Source organism: Caloenas nicobarica, chromosome 3 (genome assembly GCF_036013445.1).
Source record: "Caloenas nicobarica isolate bCalNic1 chromosome 3, bCalNic1.hap1, whole genome shotgun sequence".
NCBI classification, from domain to species: Eukaryota; Metazoa; Chordata; class Aves; order Columbiformes; family Columbidae; genus Caloenas; species Caloenas nicobarica.
The window spans coordinates 55,857,699-55,878,869 of NC_088247.1; the positions used below are offsets into that span (position 1 = coordinate 55,857,699).

At 42.8% G+C, this 21,171-nt stretch overlaps 2 protein-coding genes across 5 annotated transcripts in view; one reads left to right on the plus strand and one right to left on the minus strand.

The window, feature by feature from the left end:
* The window catches only part of TPD52L1 (TPD52 like 1), a 36,896-nt gene extending 33,303 nt beyond the window's left edge, over positions 1–3,593 (plus strand). For all 3 annotated transcript variants that reach the window (XM_065631744.1, XM_065631746.1, XM_065631749.1), the window contains one exon: positions 1,951–3,593. In XM_065631744.1, the coding sequence (XP_065487816.1) occupies positions 1,951–2,082 (132 nt within the window). In that variant the 3' untranslated portion in view covers positions 2,083–3,593. The remainder of the gene's footprint in view (positions 1–1,950) is intronic.
* Positions 3,594–6,348: 2,755 nt separating this feature from the next.
* On the minus strand, positions 6,349–16,419 carry HDDC2 (HD domain containing 2). 2 transcript variants are annotated; one of them, XM_065632331.1, is made up of 6 exons: positions 16,237–16,419; positions 15,612–15,733; positions 13,745–13,847; positions 11,320–11,388; positions 7,675–7,813; positions 6,349–6,487 (listed from the first exon to the last, which is right to left on the minus strand). In XM_065632331.1, exons 1-6 carry the CDS (start codon positions 16,297–16,299, stop codon positions 6,393–6,395), a joined length of 591 nt encoding a protein of 196 aa, XP_065488403.1. In that variant the 5' UTR covers positions 16,300–16,419; the 3' UTR covers positions 6,349–6,392. The 2 variants fall into 2 exon arrangements, with proteins under 2 accessions (XP_065488403.1, XP_065488404.1); XM_065632332.1 differs by lacking the exon at positions 6,349–6,487 and adding an exon at positions 7,007–7,127.
* Between the last annotated feature and the right edge of the window lie 4,752 nt (positions 16,420–21,171).

The following is a 21,171-nucleotide window of genomic DNA, read 5'->3' on the forward strand; positions in this document are numbered from 1 at the left end:
TTATAGGATCCTGTTGTTGTCTGAAAAAGTGGAGAACTTCCCAGAGAGGCTTCTGGAAAAAAAGAAAAGCATAGCACAAGCGTTATCATATTCCCCCTTCCATATTAGTTACAGATCTTCAGTGGTGCTACAATGCTCTGTAGTCGGGCAAAACTGATGTTCAGATTTCATACTTCTAGAAGTCAAACTTCAAGTTAGATTTTATTTGCTCTTGGAGTTTGGGTTGCAGCTTTCTTAGGGAAGTGTATTAGTTCAGCTTCCCCTGAAAATCAGCAGGACCTGGATGCCGAACTCTTCTTCAATGTTCCTGAAAATCAGAACACAGATGAATTAAATGTTTGCTGTAAACACCGAGGTACTGGCCAGAGGCATTTGGTAAAGTGAGTTACATCATTCTTGTTTTCGGATAGAAGAGTAGGCAGAAAAGCAAATAGAAAATGAAACTGCATTAATGTTGCCGATTTTGAGGTGTCCAAATTCAGATGCACGTTATCTGAGTCATTTGAAATAGTGCAGGAACAGTCTGCTTTCACAATCGCTCTGATCAGGCCAAATCAATGTTCTCTCGAGAATTTTAATTGGCAAATAAAAGTAACGTGTTTTGCCATGAAAACTTAATAGCAGCTTTACCAGGCAGTCGCTGCCTTTTCACTGCAAGTTTGGGCCTACCAACATGTAACAATACATGTATTTTGTATTGCTGTTTGCAAAAATCAGTGATGGACCGATACTTCCATAAAGTCGGCACAGCGCACTAGACTGGATACAGATACCTCCTGAGATGGGAGCTTTTAATAACTGTGACTCAAACTGTCTGAGCAAATACCAAGCCTACTTCTACCTTATTTTATAGAACTCTCAAGCTTGGCAAGGTACTGTGCTAGTTGATGAAACAGTGGATTACATAGGATTAACCCTTTGGAAACTTAGGACACAAAACTCATTTAATTAAAATAATCTTCCTAAGCATTCAGTGGCTGACAGGCTGGACAAAATGCCAGCTTCTCTTTAAGCCCTGCTGCAGTCCTAAGATGGAGTAAAAAGTTTTGCCCTATTTTCAGGCTTCAGTCCACTTTAGGTGAGCATATCAGCAAGCCAAGCCATAAAAGAACATTCTCTTACCAAGACAACCCAGTCAAAACAGCTTTGTCACTTAGTCTTGATCGTTTCCAAATCTTCAGATGTCTTTGTTATGAAAACTCTATTTCAGAGATTTAGTCGTATTGGGTTTTATTTTTAATACTTACATTTACAAATACAACAAACTGAAGCATTTTGAAAGTAGATGACCTGTGAGCACATTGTCATATGTTTCATTTATGTAATTTTGTGTTTCTTTCTCCCCCACCCCCCCCAGGAAAATGCTGTGAGCAGTTTTATATATCAGTCTCTAGAGAGCTACACTACCTAAAGGGAGAGAAGCTGCTGGTCTTGTTCTTGGGTTACTGTAGTCCTAGTCTCTGAAATCCAAGTATGGTTTATGTATTTTGGGAGCAGCTGTGTTACCATTGCTGACAGATGGGCCACTTTACTCAGCAAATGAACCAGTTCATTTTAATACCCATCTCTTATCCAGCCTGTGTAGAACTGGAAAAAACAGTGAAGCCAGTGTGAGCTACTCATGTCAAGAACTGCACTAAGTGTAATGGTAGGATCTAGGATCCTGCCAGCATCTATTAATACTTAGGGGCTGGTTTCTTCAAGCGTATGATAAATGCCACTGGCAGATTTTATGATTGCAGCCTAGAAGTTTAGAAACTGGGGGAAGAAAAGAGGTTGCTTTATTTGACTGTTTTTATAGCTTTTGTTCTAGAAAAACCTAACCCCATGTGTTCTCTGCTTGCTTTGAACAGTTCCCAGCCCTCAGTGGCCATGGGGTGCAATGCAAATGGGACTTGCACAGTGTGAGCAGAGAGGTACTTGCTGTTCTATTTCTTTGCCTCGTTTCAGACCAAGGTTGGTGGGACAAGCCACACAGGGGGCAGTTTTGAAGAAGTTCTCAGTTCCACAGCCCACGCCAGCGCTCAGAGCTCTCTTGCTGGCACCCGGCTCCCTGAGACCGAAGAAGAGCTTCAGTGTTAGACTGCAGGCGCTCCTGAGCCTCCAGGCCTCCCTTAGAGACTTGCCCAGCCTGTGATTTTTAGACCTTCCTCACCACCCAACTTGCTCAACAAGGTGTTGTCAGCTTTGGAAAACTGTCTCCCTGGCCTTGTGCTGGAGAAGCGTTTCCTCTGTTTGTATTTTGGACAGGCCATTTTATCATCAGGTACTTTGTACGCCACAGAAACATCACGCAAGTTATTGACTTCTAATGCTCTAAAAATCCATGTTAAGTGACCAAAATAATTTTCATTTTCATGTAACTTCCCTCCAACAATCTCCCAGTCTCTTATTTGTTTTAGTTTACTGTTTTCTATCTCTTGGTTTCCAACTCCCTTCTCAGTGCCACATGAGACAAATGGACCTAGAGCTGTGCAAAGATTTCTATTGCCAGCAATAGTCCGTATACCAGCTGCCTACTGGTCAATACCAGGTGCCCTTAGCTCAGGAGTGTCTGTACATGATTTATTTCCTAATGGAATTAAATCACTTATTGTCACAAAAAGTTTTCTCTCCTTCACTGGTACAGTCTGGCATTGCCCTCCACCCATGAGTCAGCAGGGTCAAGGAGGACAGACAGGAAGAGACACCCAGTCATTCATATAGAAACTGAACTGATCACAGCTGCTGATTTAAGATTATTGTTGGAGCTGGAAAAGCTTCAGTTCCATTGCTTGCTGTCTGTGATTTGGTAAGACTTGACAGTATAACTTAATTACAAAAGGAAGAGGAGCGGAGGGAACCCCTAATATTTTTGCCTCCATGTCTTCCCCTCAAAAATAAGGGAAGGTCTATTTGTGTCAAGATACAGCCTTAAGGGAAAGAATACAAACCCAAGAATTGGCTTAAGATGTGCCATAGGTTAGTGAGCCCACACCTTCAGTCCACATTTGAGAGCTGCTAGTGTAAACCGCGTTATCTTACAATACACAGGATGAGTAGGTACTTCACTTTTGGTGTCAAATTCTGTTGTGCTTCAGTCCAGGATATAACTCCACCAACTGCATTATATCTGCTCACTAAGAGCCAGTCAGCTTTGATTCAGCATGTTTTCTTGCATCCTTTTAACATTTTTTTCTAAAAAAAAAGAGCAGCACACTTGTGACACTGTCTTGCTGTCTAGTGAGCACCAGTCAGTCTGCATGTTGTGTTACTCAGTTCACCAGAGTGAGCTGAGAACAACTTTGTCAATAAACAAGATGGAAAAGAGTCTGGCTACTTGCAAAATGGATGCATTTTTTTTAGCATAAGCCAAAGCTTCAGTGTTAGTGAGTTTGACATTACAGACTGCTTAAAATCTTGTGAGGAAACTTGGCTTTAAGTGATTTTTTTTCCTGTGTGGCTTTTGTTATAGTTTTTACGAAGTTGGAAGTCCTTTTGTAATGTTCTACTCGACATAAGTAAGTTAGCTTTGGACATTTATATCAAATGCCTCTTTAGTGTGATTTTTAGCATGGAAGCAAATCTAATGAGGTTTTTTTGGTACAGTTTTCTTGTGACTGTTTCCTAGCTTATTTTACATGGTTTTGTGCATAAATGTGAATTTATTTAAATAAATAAAGTATTAATAGTCAACTTAGTTTGTGTAAATGAAGTTGATACTCTTATTAAAAATAAATGTCTCTCTTACTCTTTTACATTTTGTGATGTTTTCTTTTTAATTCTGTGTATTTACCAGTACTACTGTGCATCTTGAAGCCTTGCTATGTCACAGCAGAGTACCAAGGTAAAGTGCAAGAACATCATCTGCCATTCCTAGTTCTTAAAATCTGTTCAGTCCCTCCTGGATGTGAAATTCCCCATGGGAATCTGTGGCCAAAATTTTGAAAATTTAGGGGTTTGAATTGAAACAGGTTCAGTAAAAGTGACATGCATGGCAGGAAACATCTCAGTCTAAAACAGTTGACTTCCTTTTTAAGCACGGCCAGCAGCCAAACCATGATTAAAACATGGAGTCCAACCACTCTCAGCTCCTACAGGACACTAATTTAGACCTCATTTTATTTATATATTTATGTGTGTATGTATATACACAGCAAAATCCTTCTGGAATAGCAGTAAATTGCTTTACATTCATTAAGAGCACAATTCAAGGAGCTTCTGTCAGCTGCTAGGGGAGGCAGGTTGGCCAGACAAGCTTCTCTTCCATGTAAATCCTTGTATGTTGTCATCCCAGCAACTGCCACTACATGTAGGTGAAATGCTGATGTGCAGATTAGGAGAGGGACATGGGGAATAGAGGATTTACCCTGGTAAGTCACACATCCAGGGTCCCGCATTTTCCTACACGTGAACAGTGCACTTCAGTGCTGCTCTAGGAAGCCTGAAGCCCCACAGGCTGCTTGCCAACCTTTCTATCAACCTCTCATCATGGCTTCTGATTTCTAGTTGCACTTTCTCCTCCCATCTCTTCCCAACCAACTCTTATTTCTACTAAAGTACAGTGCCCAAACTGGCACACAAGTGCACCTGCAGTGAGTAGATGGGGATGTAATTTTAGACAAAGTACCTGCTGGATTTCTTTCAAATAGAAACAAACCCCACACAACACGCATTCAAACCACATCTTTCTTTCTCAGAGTAATATTTACCTTTCTTGTACTATTGAACTGCTGCCAGGCTCTGCACTCCAGCCCGTGGGCCCCCTGCAGAACAGCACATCGCCAGCCCGCAAAGCCTCCTGCTGCGTTGGACGAACCGACTGTTCCTGCCGGGGTAGCACTTGTGCTGTGTTTGTATCAAACATCTTTTTAAAGCTGCTTTTCTTGCTTGTGAGGAATGTTCCCAGTTCTCTTCCAAGGCATCTGTAGTTCTTTCATGCTTGGCATTCAGTACAAAATAAGAGACAATGGTTTGTACACCTCTCGGTGGAATAAAAATGCTGAAGAATGCTTGGTCCTGGACAAAGCTCAGTGGGCCCCACTCCATCACCCATGCAGTGTGACAATCAGCCACCAATAACCACTCATTAGTTCCCTATCACTCAGTAAAGTGCAGCTTGTCCTTCCACAACTGCTGCCTTGTGGGGTTCCCTGAGCAAAGCAGGCACCCCATGTCTCACATGGACCAGCGCACTCTGCACATTTTGTGCACTGTGCTGGACACTCAGCCAAGAGCTCCGCGCCTCAGCCAGAGGCACCAGCCACAGAACCCAGCGCAGACTTCGGTAAAGGAGACGTTTCCTGGAGTCGTGGGGCCTGAAGATGGGTGCTCAGCTGAACCACCTGCCTCTAAAGGGGATGGCAATTCAATTTAGTTGTATGTTGCCTCATTTGACAGGAGGCTGAAGACAGACAAGTAGCTCCAGGTCTCTAGCATCTCATTTTTCCAGGTGCAAACTTTCATTTTCTCCAGCTGCACAGAAGACACATCAGTAAATTGTGCAGACACTGGCCTCATTATGGCATCTACCACTACTACAGCTTTACCTGACAACCATACTTTTATATTAGCATTATTACTTCCACTAAAAACTACCACAGCAGAATCAGGGCCAGCATGTGACAGCGTAGCCAAGGGAGGGCCAGCTTTACACGGGCTTTTGCATTAGACTGCACAAGCTCCCAAGGTCCCTCCCAACTGCAGCTATTCTGTGATTATCAACAGCCCATGCAAGAGTCCATAAAATTGCCAGGAGTCAGGAATACTGCCCTTATGGAAATGTCAGCACCATCCCCTGAAACAATATGTGAACAGCAGAAAAACTGTATGAAACAATAAATGTATTGAGAAAATTCAATTAGTGACATTACCACTTTTATCCACCATCATTTCTTAAGGCTTATGCACTCCAAAGAAATCCCATCTTTAAGTCTGACTCTGTCAAGAGCATCTGGAGAAATATGCTCTTTGGTCTCGCTTCTGGGTCACACAGTGAATGGATATTTACCCATTTGATACAGAAGGTACTTAAATCCGTATGTACTTAGAAGACACAGAACAAAACTGCCTGTCCCCATCAGTGCATTACATCAACAGCTCAAATTGCAATCAGCTAATCGTTAAACTTACCTGAATTTCCCCAGTGGAGAATTTATGTGTAACTGCGACTACATCAATCAGAGGCCGATTTAAAAAAGAAAAATTCTAAGTATTTGGTCCTTGCCATAACCTCTGATCTAGCAGGTCACTATTTACCAGCTTCTTTCTAAGAAGTCCTGGGATTCTCAGCAGTGAATGCACAGAAAAAAAACCAAAACACTGCTGGCAAAATTAGTGAAGTTATAGAAAGAAAAATAATGCACAGAATGTAAACCAAAATATTTATTATAGCTACAGTGTTTAGGAACACCTCAGGAATGTGGATGAGATGTAGCAGCTATTTTTTTATTCCTTTCTGTGTTAATCTGAGATACAAGCTGGACGATTTCTGGGTGAACAAACTTTCCTGCAAAACAAAAGAAAGGTAAAGTTAATTTAAAATGCTCTCTCATTTTCCTGTGTGTGAAAGGCTGGCAATGAAAGGTTAGCAGGGACGTTGCTTTAGGCTCAAAATAAATGTAAAATTATTCTTTTAAGCACAGGAGTACTCCCATTTAACTCCAACTACGGAATAACTCTAAGAGTAGCTACAGCTTTTCCCCCCCAGAACTTATAAAAATATTTCATGCTCTATTAAAACGCTTAAGAGCTGAAAAAGGGATGCACCCTAACCAGGGCAATCCCATGCTATGCATCCTGCTACAGGAAACCACCCCAGTCATCGGTGCATGTAGGGTATATGCTGTAAGCTCTATTGAAACACCAGTTCAGTTTAAGTTACTGAGTTCTAGCAGGAGGACAAAGATGTCAATTAGAATATTGAGCCTTCCAGCTATGCTGGTGGTGTTCTTTTTTCCCTTCTTCCATAATCAAGTTATTGCACTTTTCAGAGAGATTATTTCCCTGAGGACTCACCAAGGTATAAATGGGACTTGTCAAGGACTGTGCCTGGTCATTGCTGGTCCTCTCCCCAAGTTTGCCCCTAGTTTTTTCCCAGGATAGGATGCCTTGGAATCACAGTCCTCTTCTAGTATTCAACCCCCTTGCTAAAATAAAGACTACAATTTTAGCTAGTTTTCTTTGCACTGTCAGTTTCTTTTAGAAAAGATGAAAAGCAGTGGAGAGAATAAAAAGTAACACACTTGCACCTAAAACATTTCACTGAGCTGGTTCTCACATGTACCTTGAGCAGGTCACACAAGAGCACAGCTCATGTAGGGATAACAAATTTTACTTCACTGGTTCATGAAACACAGACTACATAGAAACAAGCTGCTGACAGAGCATCAGTGAAGACTGAAGCCTCCTTTATAGCTGTCTGGTAGTATAGGGAGATCCTTAAACACATGCAAGTGTAATGAAAGCTGGATCTCTCGCTAGGTAAAAAGTGATGTAAAAGGAAATTGGCATAAATGAAATTCAGGTTCAATACATACAGATAAATAAAAGGTATTTTCACATTGCAGTAAGTTTCCCCAAAAATATTTAGGGTACTTGAGCAATAAGTAAAAAAACTAGTTCTTACTTGCTCTATCAGAAATAAAGGCAATTTATATATATAATTTCATTTATGAAAGAAAAAAAAAGTCATACCAGCAGTTGAATCATAAAAATCCTGCAGTCTGCCGGGTGTGTTTTCCAACTCTTCATACTCAAACGCTTGCAGTATCATCTCACACTGATCCAACTGTTTTACAAACTTGGCTTCTGCAGTACACTGGTTTTCATATTCCTGAACAGATTTGCAGTTATAAGAAAACAATTTTGTTGTTCTGAAACAGAGTATTAGAAGCTTTTTATATATCTAGAATTGTCTTTGTTAGTACAAGCTGCTCCATAAATATTCATGATTTATATCTTTCACTCTCTTTTTAAGGCTGCTATTGAGCAAAACCCTTGAAATAACTACATGCTAAATTTCTATTAAATGTAATAGGACTTAAGAACACAATTCTTTTGCGTATTCTATCTTGAAAACATACCAAGTGTTTTGGCTGAATCGGGGATGACATGGAGACAACCCTACACAACACACAAGTTAAATAACAGGTCCCATTTATATATATAGATCTTTCCAGGCTTGGCTAAGGCTATGAATTACCACAGTGTGTGCCTATGTATTACCATTACCTATTTTTAAGACCTATTTTGCACTGTTCTTCACCACTTGCTGTTTTTATAGTTGTTCTTTATATAAAGGGTTGTTCTTTACATTTCTCCTGTCACTCCTTCTTAATCTCTTTGGTCTGATCTGTCTGAGCTGCTTCTGTCTTTAATGTCTCTCCTAGGAGATCGGGAGGGGAGTCATTAAAGGGTCCCTTTCAGACTTTAAGTCCTTTAATCTCTCTGCTACCTTTTCCCTCTCTCCAGTTGTCCTCAGTATACGTTTGTGAGTCATTCACATTACTAGTCAACTTGAACAATTTTGCTGTCATTTGCTTCCAGTGATGGCCGCAGATGGGTTTGCCATTTAATTTTCTCTTTTCCAAATCTACTGCATTGTATCTCACGTCTCATCAGCTGGTCTTCTCTTGACTTCCAAAAACAACTGCAGAAAAAGGCTTCTTTCAGCGCAGCTTACCACCACCTTGATACCCTCGGCAGGTCTGACCCCATCCATCATCATCACCACCACTAATCAGACCAGAGAGGCTCAAGTGCACACTCGGCCCATCTGTGCTTTCGGATCCACACAACCCGTGACACACAGCAGCTCTGCACATGAGAGCCACACAAGTGCAGGAGGAGTTTTTCCTGCTGACCAAAGAACATGGCATCTCCTTCTGCATCTTAAGACGACAACTGCGGGTGTGGGTATCATTCACCGTGGCAAGATCCTGGGTTGTGATTCCAGCACAGTGATGCTCAGATAGGTGTCATGGTCATACTATTAGGAGCCTGTTTGTTCTTATGCGTATTGCTTTACCTTTGAAAGTCAAGAAATCCAGATTTTGATAGCCATGACTGATTCATGTATTACTCTATCTGGATTGGAACAATGCTCTGAATTTTCAATTACATTCTGATCATTGTTTTAGTAATGAATTTCAAGGTTTTTACATTCCTTTCCTCCTTTCAATCTGAGCTCTGCCTCATCTTTAAATTGTTTAAATACTACTTATTTTCTTAAATCTATTTATTTCTACTGTTTTTTTGTTTTGGCCACCAAAGAGAACAAACTCTTGGCAGCATTACAAAGGAGAACTTCAGAGCAGGAGACCTATGGCTGTTTGCTTGTAAAGGTCTGTCCCACCTCCAGCAATTAATTGGGAGTACCAATCTGTTACCAGCCTCTTCATGCCATACTACCCACCAGATCGTACTGATAACTCAGCTCACATTAACCTCAAGAAACATCAGCTATTGTGCGCCCAACTGTGCAAAGCGCTGAAATAAACACTTAGTGTTTCCTCCTCCCAGGTGTTTAAGAGTGCAAAATAACAGTATACTTTGGAGAAAACAGTAACTGGTCTCTCAAACACCATAGTCTGGCTTTTAAAAATTGCTCCCATGCTTTTGCTCTTGAAAATAAAAAAGCAAGACAGAGCCGAAGCGTGCAGACTCATTTACTTTAAGGATTTTTCAAACATATTCTGCATTAAGTTGTAATGTAAAAATATATCAGGGGTATCCTTCTGCTGCCTGTCTCCCTTACACCACACTTGCAGAGTGCCCACTAACACAGTCCCAAGCAACAGTGTTTGTAGGGCTGAAAGGGAAAGAGGGGCAGAGGTGAGGGCACCACGGCACAGGAAGGACTTGCTAAAAGCATCAACATCTTCTCCCAGACACTGTTCAGCTCTGGGCCAAAACTTCCTTCACTCATAAAAAGAAATCAGAGGGAAATGCCTCTGGCTACCTGAGAGCAGAGTATCATACCAAGTGATCAGAGGCTTCTTATTTTCTGTCTTTTTTTCTTTTTTTAATCTTCTTAAGAAGTACCTAGCTGTTCCACTTAAAATAAGACTAGAGGGACTACATGTGAATATTAGATTTTTAGGTTACACTTGCTGCTATGTGGGTTACACTAGTACTGCTGCATTAGTCACTCAATGCCAATAAGTTATCCTGAAGGTAGAAACAAAGAAAAAATGATCAAAAGTATGCATATGTTAAATTATGATTAATGGGAATGACAAAAAGCTAACATGCTGAAGAACTAACTGCATACTGGACCGGCTCTTCTACAATCATAAGGGAAGACTGAGGCAAAGAAAAAAAATATACATGCAAAAAAAAAAAAGTCCTACAGAACTATTCTTATCTATCAAAAGCTCCTTTCCCTCAATTATAACAGCTGCCCAGGGGAAAAGGAACCAGCACTCACTAAACAAATGCATGTTATTTCCCAGATCTGGTTATGTTGGTTAACCCCCTTCACCTTGAATTACAGCACTGAAAACCTATCCCCATTGCCAGTTTCACCACAAAACTACAGAGAGAAACAAAAAACACCCAAAAAACACCACCAGAACACAACCACACCACAAACAGGGTGCTGTAACAAAGGGCAGAAATTGACTGCAAATATCTGGAATTTAAATAATAGTCCAAGTGGAAAAGTAAGGATGTCAGCATAAAATACAGTTTCGGGTCATAGAGTCCAAGAAACATATAATGCTTTGTTTGCAACATGTGAACAAGAGATTGTGGATGCACTTGCCCTCATGCAACTGTATGCCAGGAGAAGATAAAGCACAGTAATTATAAACTTGAATTGTTTGGAAATAATCTAATCATCTCTAGTTTGCAAACATGAAAGATCTTATCAATTAACAGCACAAGTTCACATCAAAAAGTTAAATCACCTGCAAATATACAAGATACTTTCCAATAGAAATATTTAAGGTACCCAAGACCAGCCAGCAATCTGTGGTGTTTGTAGAAAAGCACTGTGTTAACAGACCACATTTGAAGTTAAAACCAGAAGTTACTGCTAAATATTTCAGCCAAGTGGGCTGGATGTAGAAGACAAACTCTTCCTTCAGTTATACAAGCCCTGGATAGGTCATCTGAAACTCTTGAGAGGACAAAGGCAGAAACTGTTTATTCTACCAAAGTTTGGGGTTTCTTTTTGAAATAGATTCCAAAATGACCTTGACTCATACCATTAGCTTTATCTCCCAAGGGAATTTATCTACCTTCCTTGAGGTCAAAATAAGAGATTCATAAGTAAACAGGAAGAGGACAATAGGTCACTCTGAATTTTACCAAAGGATTAAAAGAATGTAAGCTTACTTCCCAGAGTCCATAGATTTCTTTTCTGAGGTCTTCTGATAGAAGCTGGGTCAGTTGTTGCATAGCTGACTAAAAAAAAAAAAAAAAAAGAAGCTATTTCCATTTATCCATTTTTAAGCGAGCACATTTTTATCATTACCTTTTTGAAGAATTAACTACTTCCTACCAGGTTTGTAGAAACATACACTACACAGCATATTATTCTGAAGTGCACTTGTACATAAATCTGCCAGAGACGGTAGGACCACTCAGTGGAGGATGATGCTTAAGTGAACTGTCAGAACAGAAAAAACAACTTGAAAGGGGATCCAATGTCTTCAAGAGTCCAAAAAGAAGCCCAGAGCAAAACAGTCAAGTCAAATGCAAGGGAACTGCCATCAATTACCAGCTCTGCCTTCCAGATTTAACTAGCGAACCAACATTTGAACTTAATAGGTTATAGATGCAGCTCATAAAAGCAACTTCAAAGACTAACTCCTGGTGTTGACAAGCAACTGCCCCTTCCAGTCACTCAGCAGGTACATTTCCACTAGCAGGGCTACAGCTACTGACTGGCAGGCAGGCAACACAACATAAGCCTTTAAAAATCGCAAATTTTGAAAAACACAGAAAAAAAAATCCGTTTAATACTCCACAGCAATAAAATGCAGTGCTCCCAGAGTGAGATACCATTTGTTCAACAAAAAAACCTTGGTACAAGGTTTAACGCAATATCAGACTGATGGTATAACCCGCAAGCAGAAATTGCTCTGCGCGCTCTTCGTGCTCTCCCAGCTGATCAGTCTCATTTCTGTGCAATTTCTACTGTTTTCCTAGGAACACTAAGGGCTGCTTCTGAGACAACCAACATCACAGGCAAGACAAAGGTTTTGTGCCATGACTGTTTCTCCACTTCAAACACAGGGTATACTTTCACAATGTGGCTGAAGGGATCAGCTACTCCCCACACTGAAGCATCAAGGTCTCAATCCTTCCAACTCTGGAGCTCATAAGATTTCAAGATTAGCGGGCCAAAATGACTTAACTAGAAAAAACAAACAAAACCCAAAAAAAGCCCACAAACCCCAAAGAAAACGCTTGTTGGTTTGTTGGTTTGGGGTTTTTTTTGGTTTTTTTTTTGGTTTTTTAGATCAAGTTCATTTTCTGCTGCCTTAGGCTTGGTGAGACTAGACGATTGCACAAGTAGCAAAATTCAGAGCCAGCTCGATGTCAGCTTCAAAGCAAAGGGCAAAAAAGGAGAACTCTGCGGTGGCAGCAGCATATTGATAATTCAGCTGAAGCCACTTCATTAAACCATTACCCTTGGTGTATTTTTTACAACAAAGTACTCCAGAGTCAGCCTAAATGTTTAATGCTTGACCCTCCTTCCCACAAAGTCAACATCAAAGTCCTCACTGAGTGAAATGGGAGCAGAAGGAGCTGGAAATTAAGAAAACTTCTTAAGCATACTTAGGCATCAAAATATCTTTTTCATTGCCTAAATACAAATGAGAATTCCCTCTAGGCAAAGTTTAAGCCAAATCCTCAGTTGACAAAACCACCTTTGGAGGCTTCCAGGAAACAAGTGTTTATTGTTTAGTGTAAGAAGACACTAGGAAGTACATTGGGAAAAAAAAAAGAAATACCAAAACTGCAGTCAGTGAAGACAGCACTTCAAGAGCGCTGAATACCCCTTTGATCTTTAACTTCTACTTTCTTAGCAAAGAGCTTACTCCTAGAGTAAGTCATAGACCCCCAACCCCAAGTTTTAAACAAGTAAGCATAATGGGGGGGGAATAATCACTACTTTTTTTTTTTTTTTTTTTTTTTTTTTTTTTTTTTTACCACTGTCTGAAGAGCTAATTGTAGCCTCCAAAGAGTTTCTGAGGCACCACGTTGCCCTCTAGCCGTGGCTGAAGGAGCGGTTCACATTTTCTTCAAATACTGCAGCAAACCAGAAATGACAACCACCAGTTTGGATATGTACAAGACCAAAAGTAAAATAACTCTAGGGACACTGCACTCAAAAGCTTATGACCTGTGCACCTGTGTCTAGAATTCTGTGCAAACGGTTTAAAGTCTCTGTCACAACCACATGAACTGGCACCACACAAATGATCCACCATGAACTGCCAATGCACTTACTCCTTGCTCCTCACTCCATGGTAGGATTAGTCAACATGGCTAATTCAGGTTACCAAAAATCCAGCTAGTTCAGGAATAAATGACCAACACGAACATTACTTCAAAAGTTCTCCTTTCTAACTTCGTACCCAGTAATGTTACATGTACCAAAATCACGAGCTGAAAACTTTGGTAGTTTGGGGCATCCTCGTCCAATGCCAATGAGAGTATTAGATTGCTTAGAGTGTCTCTTCACCATCCCCAGAACATCAAAAACAGGCAGAACACTTTGCAGATGTGGCTCAGCACCTTATGTCCATACCTCTTCTCTCCTGTGTTTCTCCTCTTTCGAGATATTATCTGCAGGAGCAATATCTCCAACAATGCATTCAGCCATATCATGAACCAAAGCTAATCGTATGCATCTGACAAGAAACAAAGACAGAATAATTAGTTTTTCAGCATTTTAAGTTATATCTTGTTATTCATAAAGCTAAGTCACTGCATAATTTATTCCCCTTATTAAAAAAAAAAAAAAACACAACAACAAAAACACCACCACCACAAAAACTTACAGGGTGGGGTTTTTTAAATTTTACAGAACATTTTTCACTTCTTTGCTAAGGGACGTAGTTTCCACCTTGGCATTATTTTAATGTCTGATTTCTAGCTACTGCTGCTTGTAAAACTAGATTCAAGTGTAAATACAGTTTGTACAAGAGCACAGCATTCAAAAATAATGTATGTAGCTTTTGTATGTTTAGCTTTTGGAGATGTTGTGGTAACTAACTATGTTACACATTTCACAGTAATGCTGCAACAGGTAGAAGGTAATCTGACTAGAGCCATCCCCAATTCAGTATATAACCTCACACTCAGCGGCTCTGTAGCTATACCAATCTACAGCATAATACTCAAAAAAGTCCTCACTAGTTTCATCAGCTCATCAGAAGGGACAAAGCAAGCATGATCCCATACTAGATTTGACAACTCATTCAACACCAATGCTGCTTTCTCTTCTATGCTACATGATTTCAGAGGCTCCTTATTGCCGCTAAGTCTGTGAAGCCCCACATGGTGTATGGCTTCGCCTGTTCTGTCTGCTGCTTCCAAATGTGCTTTAACTGAGTGTCTTCAGGTCGCTTACTTATGGCTCAAGAGAAGAGGTCAGAGCCTCCACATTAACAACTTGCCTCAGCACCTGGAATTTAGCACTGAAAGTGTTTAGCCCCTTTCAGCTCTCCAGGTAAACAGCACCCTGTCCAAAGGATGGAGGAAAAACAAGAGGGGAAAGGATTTCAAACTCCTTGTGGCAGTTGCACAGCCCCTGATGAGATCCTGAGCCTTCAATAGGGCAGTTGATGGCTCCTAAACACATTCTGTGCCCCACTGTACCTGTCCCCATATGCATACCTTGGGTGGTGCTGACAGTCACAACCTCCCCACCCCAGGGCAGGGTGACTTCATCTCCAGCCTGCTGGGGGGATGGAAGGGGTAGGACCCTCAGTCAATTGGCAGGGTCCTCAACAAAGCAGGTGCCCAGAGAAGGTGAGAAGCTTCTGGACTACGTTGTAATGTCCACAGCCAGATCTGACCAGGCTATTAAACAGGGCCCCTGCCAAAGACCCCCTTTGAGTGGTCTTCTCAGAGCAGCAGGTCTGTGAACTGGAGCCCTCCCCTTAGATTGGGACGTCTAAGGAGACCTTCTGTGATTGAGTACATCTCACACGTTCTTTTGGTGTTTTTTCCTTCTGGATACATCCTTGAGTGAGCCCTTGCCCACCCTGGGCAAGTGATTATTCTCTGCTGGGCACCCTTGAGTGAAAGACACTTCTAGTTTGGGGGTTTTTTTGTGAGTGAATGCAGGCACCCTGTGGATCCTCATTACTCTTATGTGGTCATACAACAATAATTTCCTCAACTGGTATCTGAACCTGGTTTTCACATCATCAGAGCGCTAAATAATTTGGATAAACCCTGTTTCTAGTTGGCTTATTGGCTATACTTTCTGGCTAGAATAAATCTGCTTGGAGCTTGTTGTCTGTCTAAACTGACTTCGGGGTGCCTCCATGACACTCCTTCAGTGTGCTTTAAATGCTCTTCCTCCGGACAACAGCTATTTTAAGCATTTTGGTTGCAGCTCTCCCACAATGCGAACAGGTGCTCACAATAACCAGAGGCAGTCTCACCTGTCCTTGTTAAGGCTGTTGTCTTCGCTCACCAAAGCCATCATCGCCATCCTGTACATGTGATCAGACACGCTCTCCGGCTTCGCCACGTTCCTGTACACCCACCCCGTCCGCGGTACTCTCTGTGTGAGGAGAGCGTCACAGCAACGCGAACATTAAAACCTTCGCTTCTGGGGAACCTCACTTCAGAGACGCCGCTAAAAAATTTAGTCCCACCGTGACCTCCACGCTCCCGCGAGCTTTGATGCTCCTGGGGAAAAACCCGCCCCACAGACCGGCGCCCCCCGAGGCTGTGACGGGATCGCTTTGCTGTTCACAGGCAGGGAACGCACCAGCAGCACCGAGCGGCCTCCTCAGCCCCCGCTGCTCACGCCGAGGCGCCGGGACACCCCCGCCCTCCCCCGGCCGGCCTCCGGGCCTCCCCCGCCCCGCAGGCCTCGGCTCTCCGCCAGCCGCCCCGCTGCCAGGCCGCGGCGGCCAGGCCGGGCGCCACCCGCCGCGTCCCCGCTCTCCCCGCGGCGATCGCTGGGGAAGCCCGCCTGAGGGCCCCGGGCCGCCCCGCGGAAAGGCCGCGGGCACACACCCACCGGCGGCCCCGCTGCCCCGCCGGGCGGGCCGCGCTCACCTTCAGCTGCCCCAGCAGCCGCAGGAAGGGCAGCAGCCCGCCGCCGCTCGGCCCCGCCGCCATCCGCGCCGCCTCCTCCTTCTCCTCCTCCTCCTCGCCCTGCCGGCCCGTGCGGCGGCCCTGGGCGGCGCCAAGGGAAGGGGAAGGCGGCAGCTGCAGCCTTCGTGGCGGCCGTGGGGGGGAACGTGGTGCCGGGCGTGTGAGGGACGCGTCATCAGCGATTAATTAACCGCGCACCGCTTCGGTAACAAGGGTTGGAGGAGCCAGAGCGGCCCGGCTGCTCACGGCGTGACCGCTGCTGAGGGTGCACCACGTCCTGTTGGGACTGAAGTGGAAGACCCTATTGGGATGGTCACTGACCACAACCGCTCCTGGGGTGCGGGAGGGGGGAGTCCCGGGCGGGAAGGAAGGTGCGCAGGTAGGGATAGCTCATACCGCAGCCAAAACTTAAACAAACCACACATAAACAAAACCCCAAACGAGGAAAAAACAAACGAACAAACCCGGCAAAAAACAAAACACAAAACAACCACCACAACCACCACCAAAACCACCCCCACGACAGCGGTAAAAAGTGCAAACTCATGTAATTATTCAGGGAAGAGAGGGGAGTAGTTATTCGAGATGCTGCACTCAGGCTTTTAAATTATTTTGGGGACTCCCGGGGCCTGGCTACAGGCGTATCTCCTATCTTCTGCAAGTTGAATGAATAATACATTGAATTACTTTACAATCCGTGGATTTTCAAAATACATTGCATTTCTTTGCTCTTTTTGTATTGCCAGCTGAAATAGATAGCAGTTTAAATGTGGCAATGAAATACTCCGGTTTCAGAAAAGAATATCTGCAGTTTGCCAGATACCAGATGGCAGAGCAGTGTTATTTTTGCTCGTGTGTATACTTAAAACACACTCCCAAATTAATAATAAAGCCCAGACAACATTTTGATGACCATTTTAAAGCTATCTTCCCACAATAAACAAGAATCATAGACCAGGCGAGTCATCCTATGGGGTTGTCCTATGCAGGGACAGGAGTTGGACTTGATGATCCTTGTGGGTCCCTTCCAACTCACGACATTCTATCATTCTATCATCCGCTTTACATTGGTGCACAATCACAAACAGGTGGAAAAAACATCTGGATGTTGCACAGTCCAGCCCCCCCACTGAAAGTAAATCACATCTGTTGTGGTTCTATCTTGACAGCTCTTGAAACCATCCAAAATAAAAATTTCATACTTTGTCCAGGTTAACTACCTTCCAATTAAATAACCTGTTTCATAATGTCCTCTCTGGACCTCCTGAGATGCTTCTGCCCATGGTTTCTCATCGCAGGTCTTACCACTATCAAGGAGAATGTAGCTGCCTCCTATTTGCAAACCCCCTTCAAGTAGTTGTAGACTGCTGTTGTGTGGCCCCTTACACTCCGGCTTCTGCTCCCTTCTTGTCTGTGTCACCAGCCATTTAATCATAGGCTGCAATCAGGTTGGCCAAGGGTGATTTGTCCATCAGAAATCTGTGCCAGCTGTTCTTGATTGCTTTCTTTTCCTTTCAGGTCTCTTTCTAACAGAGCTTCATCAGCTTTCTTTCTGTATCTTGCAGTCTCTGTGGCTGCAAACTGAATCTTGGGTTTTCAAATACCTTCTGAACTCAAACAATCATAAAAATAACACAGAGTAATTTAATTGTTTGCATTTTAAATAAGATACTGTATCTACCTGCATTCACGGATTGATTCTCTAATGCACGTAATATCTCTGCTTCATCTGAACCCTTTGGAGCAGTGAATGGTCTGGAGACCTGAGGTTTCCCGTGGTGTTAGGAAGAACAGAAAGCTGCTGGGTAACAGGAAAGCAACAACATCATTTAATATTGTGGTGGAGAACACTTTCTCAAGCATCAGCTATAAGTAATATCTTGGCTTTGGTTTTTGTTGGGGTTTTTTTCAGCACAGATTTCTTTAAAAGTGTGCACTAACATATGTACTCATTTATGTGGGATAAAATGTACACAAAATACACGTGTATGTAATACAACCATTATCATTTTTTCATTCTGTATTTATGCAATTTTTGTAATATTTGGAATATATGTATTTATGTAATTAAATTATATAATGTTTATGTAGTGTAATTTTTGTGATACTTCTAAATTTTGTAATATTTGTATGTATACAATTCTTCTGCATGCACTTTGTATGCTATTTTCGCATATTGCTTATTTACACTAGTTTTCAACCTGGTCATTCTGGGACAAGGCTAGAGGTATCATTTATGAACTTTTCCAAGTACTTATCAAATGTATCATGTGTATTAGATGCATAGACTCTCTGTTCTGGCAGTATTCTGACATCGGGCCTGTGAAAAGCTACCAGAGTCAACAGCGTGAGAGCAAGCATTGGTGGAAAAATACAAGAAGCAAGGACTGTATACTACTTGATACATCAAGGACAGAGGGCTTGATATGGGATTGATACATCAAGGACAGGGGAGTAGCTTGTGATAGACCAAAAAATGCTTTTATGGCAACAACTTTGGTGGGAACACAAAATATATCGCTTATGTAATGACTAACTTAGCAAATCAGCAAATGCTTGAGCAAGCATCACAGCAAGTATAAATGCAACCCTGAATTTGTAACAAATGTGTCTCTTTGCACCTTAAAGAGGGTCCGTGCCCTGTTCGCTACAGATGGTGCCCTGAACAAGGACTTTCTGAAAGTAAAGGCTGTAAAAGAAGCAGTTGTTCCGGTAGCAAAGCCCAATCGAACCAGGACCGGGAAACAGAGCTGGGAAACAGAACCAGGCAACAGAAATCACAGCGCGTGCCCATCACCGAGAAAAGGTGAGCGATTGGGAGCCATGGGAGGGAAGTTATCCCTTGAACAAAGACAAAGCCCAGATGTCCTTCAGCATTTATTCAGAAAGCAAAATCAGGACGTTCCAGTAGTCCGATTAGTGACTTTATTAGAATGGATCGCTAATCATGTGCCGGACTTTCCTACAGCTGGTACATTTCAGTTGGAGGCATGGCACACAGTTGGAAGAGAACTATTTGAACAGGCAGTGACTGGAGATAATGCTGCTTGCGAGCATTTATCTACTTGGGGGAAAATTATGACTACTTTAAAAGCGGCTCAGAAGGAAGTAGTCGTGCAGGTCCCAACTAACTGTGAACCTTCTGCTCCTCTCTTGCCAGGGAAGGAGGGGGATCCTTTAACTATATTGGGCAAAAGTGCACTAACTGCAGATGCAGTAGTGGAGAAAGGGCTGGCTGATAATGAAGCCCCCGCTTGTACGCCACCGCGAACGCTTTTGACAAATGATGGTTTGTGGGAGTCGCCCGGCAAGCCCCTTGATTGTGGCCCAAAGGATTTGGAGCGAGAGCCTGATTTATTCCCCCTGGCTGTTACTTTGCAACTGAAAGTGCACACTAATTTAACCATGTGGGATAAATGCAGAGAAGAGGCTTTGAAAGCAGGAGACTGGAAAGTGGTTGCAGCATGCCCTATGATCTATCGTGAACAGCAAACTCCAGGCTTTCAACAGCTACTGTGTGATGTTGTAAAGGAATTACGGACATTAGCTAAAGAAAATGGAGTTACTTCGTCATTTGTTATAAATTTTTTAGAAGCGTTAAGCTCCTCCTACATACTTACTCCGCACGACTGGCATTCTTTGTTGAAGATGATCTTAACTGCTACTCAATATACTGTATGGCTATCTGCTTTTCGGGAGAACTGTACTATAGAGACTATTGATAATGTATATCAGCAAAGAGGGATTGATTGCAGTCATTTAGCTGGGGAAGGTGCCCATGCTTTGCCAGAGAATCAAGTTGCGTATCCCAGATATATATATGGTGTAGTAGCAAAATTAGCAATGAAAGCGGTTCAGAAATTACCAGAGGTTGGGAGAGATGCCAGTATGTCCTTTTCAAAATTCTTACAAGGACCACAGGAACCTTTTGCGCAGTTTTTAGACCGCTTGCAGACTGCTTTGGAGCGACAAATTGATAATGATGAAGTTTGTGAGTTGCTACTAAAACAATTGGCCTTTGAGAATGCTAATGCTGATTGTCAGCGTGTTACACGGTATTAGGAATAGGGAAAGGTGTACTATAGCAGACATGGTGAGAGCGTGTCAAAACATAGGGTCAATTGAGCATTATGCTAGCTCTCTAGCTGCTGCTTTAGCAGCACAGTTACAAGTATCAGGAACAAAACTGGGATCAAGATGTTTTTGTTGTGGGGCACTGGGTTATGTAAAGAAAGATTGCACAAAGTATGCATGCCAGACTTCAAAGGCTGTACCTCCCAGAGATTGTCCAAAATGTGGAAAAGGCAGGCACTGGGCTAATGAATGTCATTCAAGGGTTAATGTAAAGGGGGAGCCAATTAACCCTTCCCAGGGAAACGGGAGGTGGGGGGTGGGACCGCATGCCCTGAACAATCAAATAAATGTGAGTCAACTCATGGCCCGTGATCTCCTCCCCGCAACAGCTGGAAGTGCAGGGGTGGACTTGGCCGCCAGCCAGTCAGTGACGATAATTACTACTGCTGTAGTGCTTATTCCCACAGGAGTGTGGGGGCCTTTAAGACCTAGCGTACATGCTTTATTAATAGGTCGATCATCCACTACCAAATTGAGTTTGTTTGTCTTACCTGAAGTAATTGACTCTGATTATCAAGGTGAAATCAAAATTATGGCATGGACACCTGTGCCACCTTGCTACATCCCTCAAGGTCAGCTACTTGCTCAGTTAATACCCTTCTATACTGCTACCCCTGCAGGGAAAGGGCACGGAGGTGATGGTAGCTTTGGAAGCACAGGTCAACCACAGATTGTCTGGTCAAAAACTATTCAGACAGCACAACCCGTGCTTACCTATTCCATAGATGGTCGGAAGTTTCGGGGCCTCCTAGATACCGATGC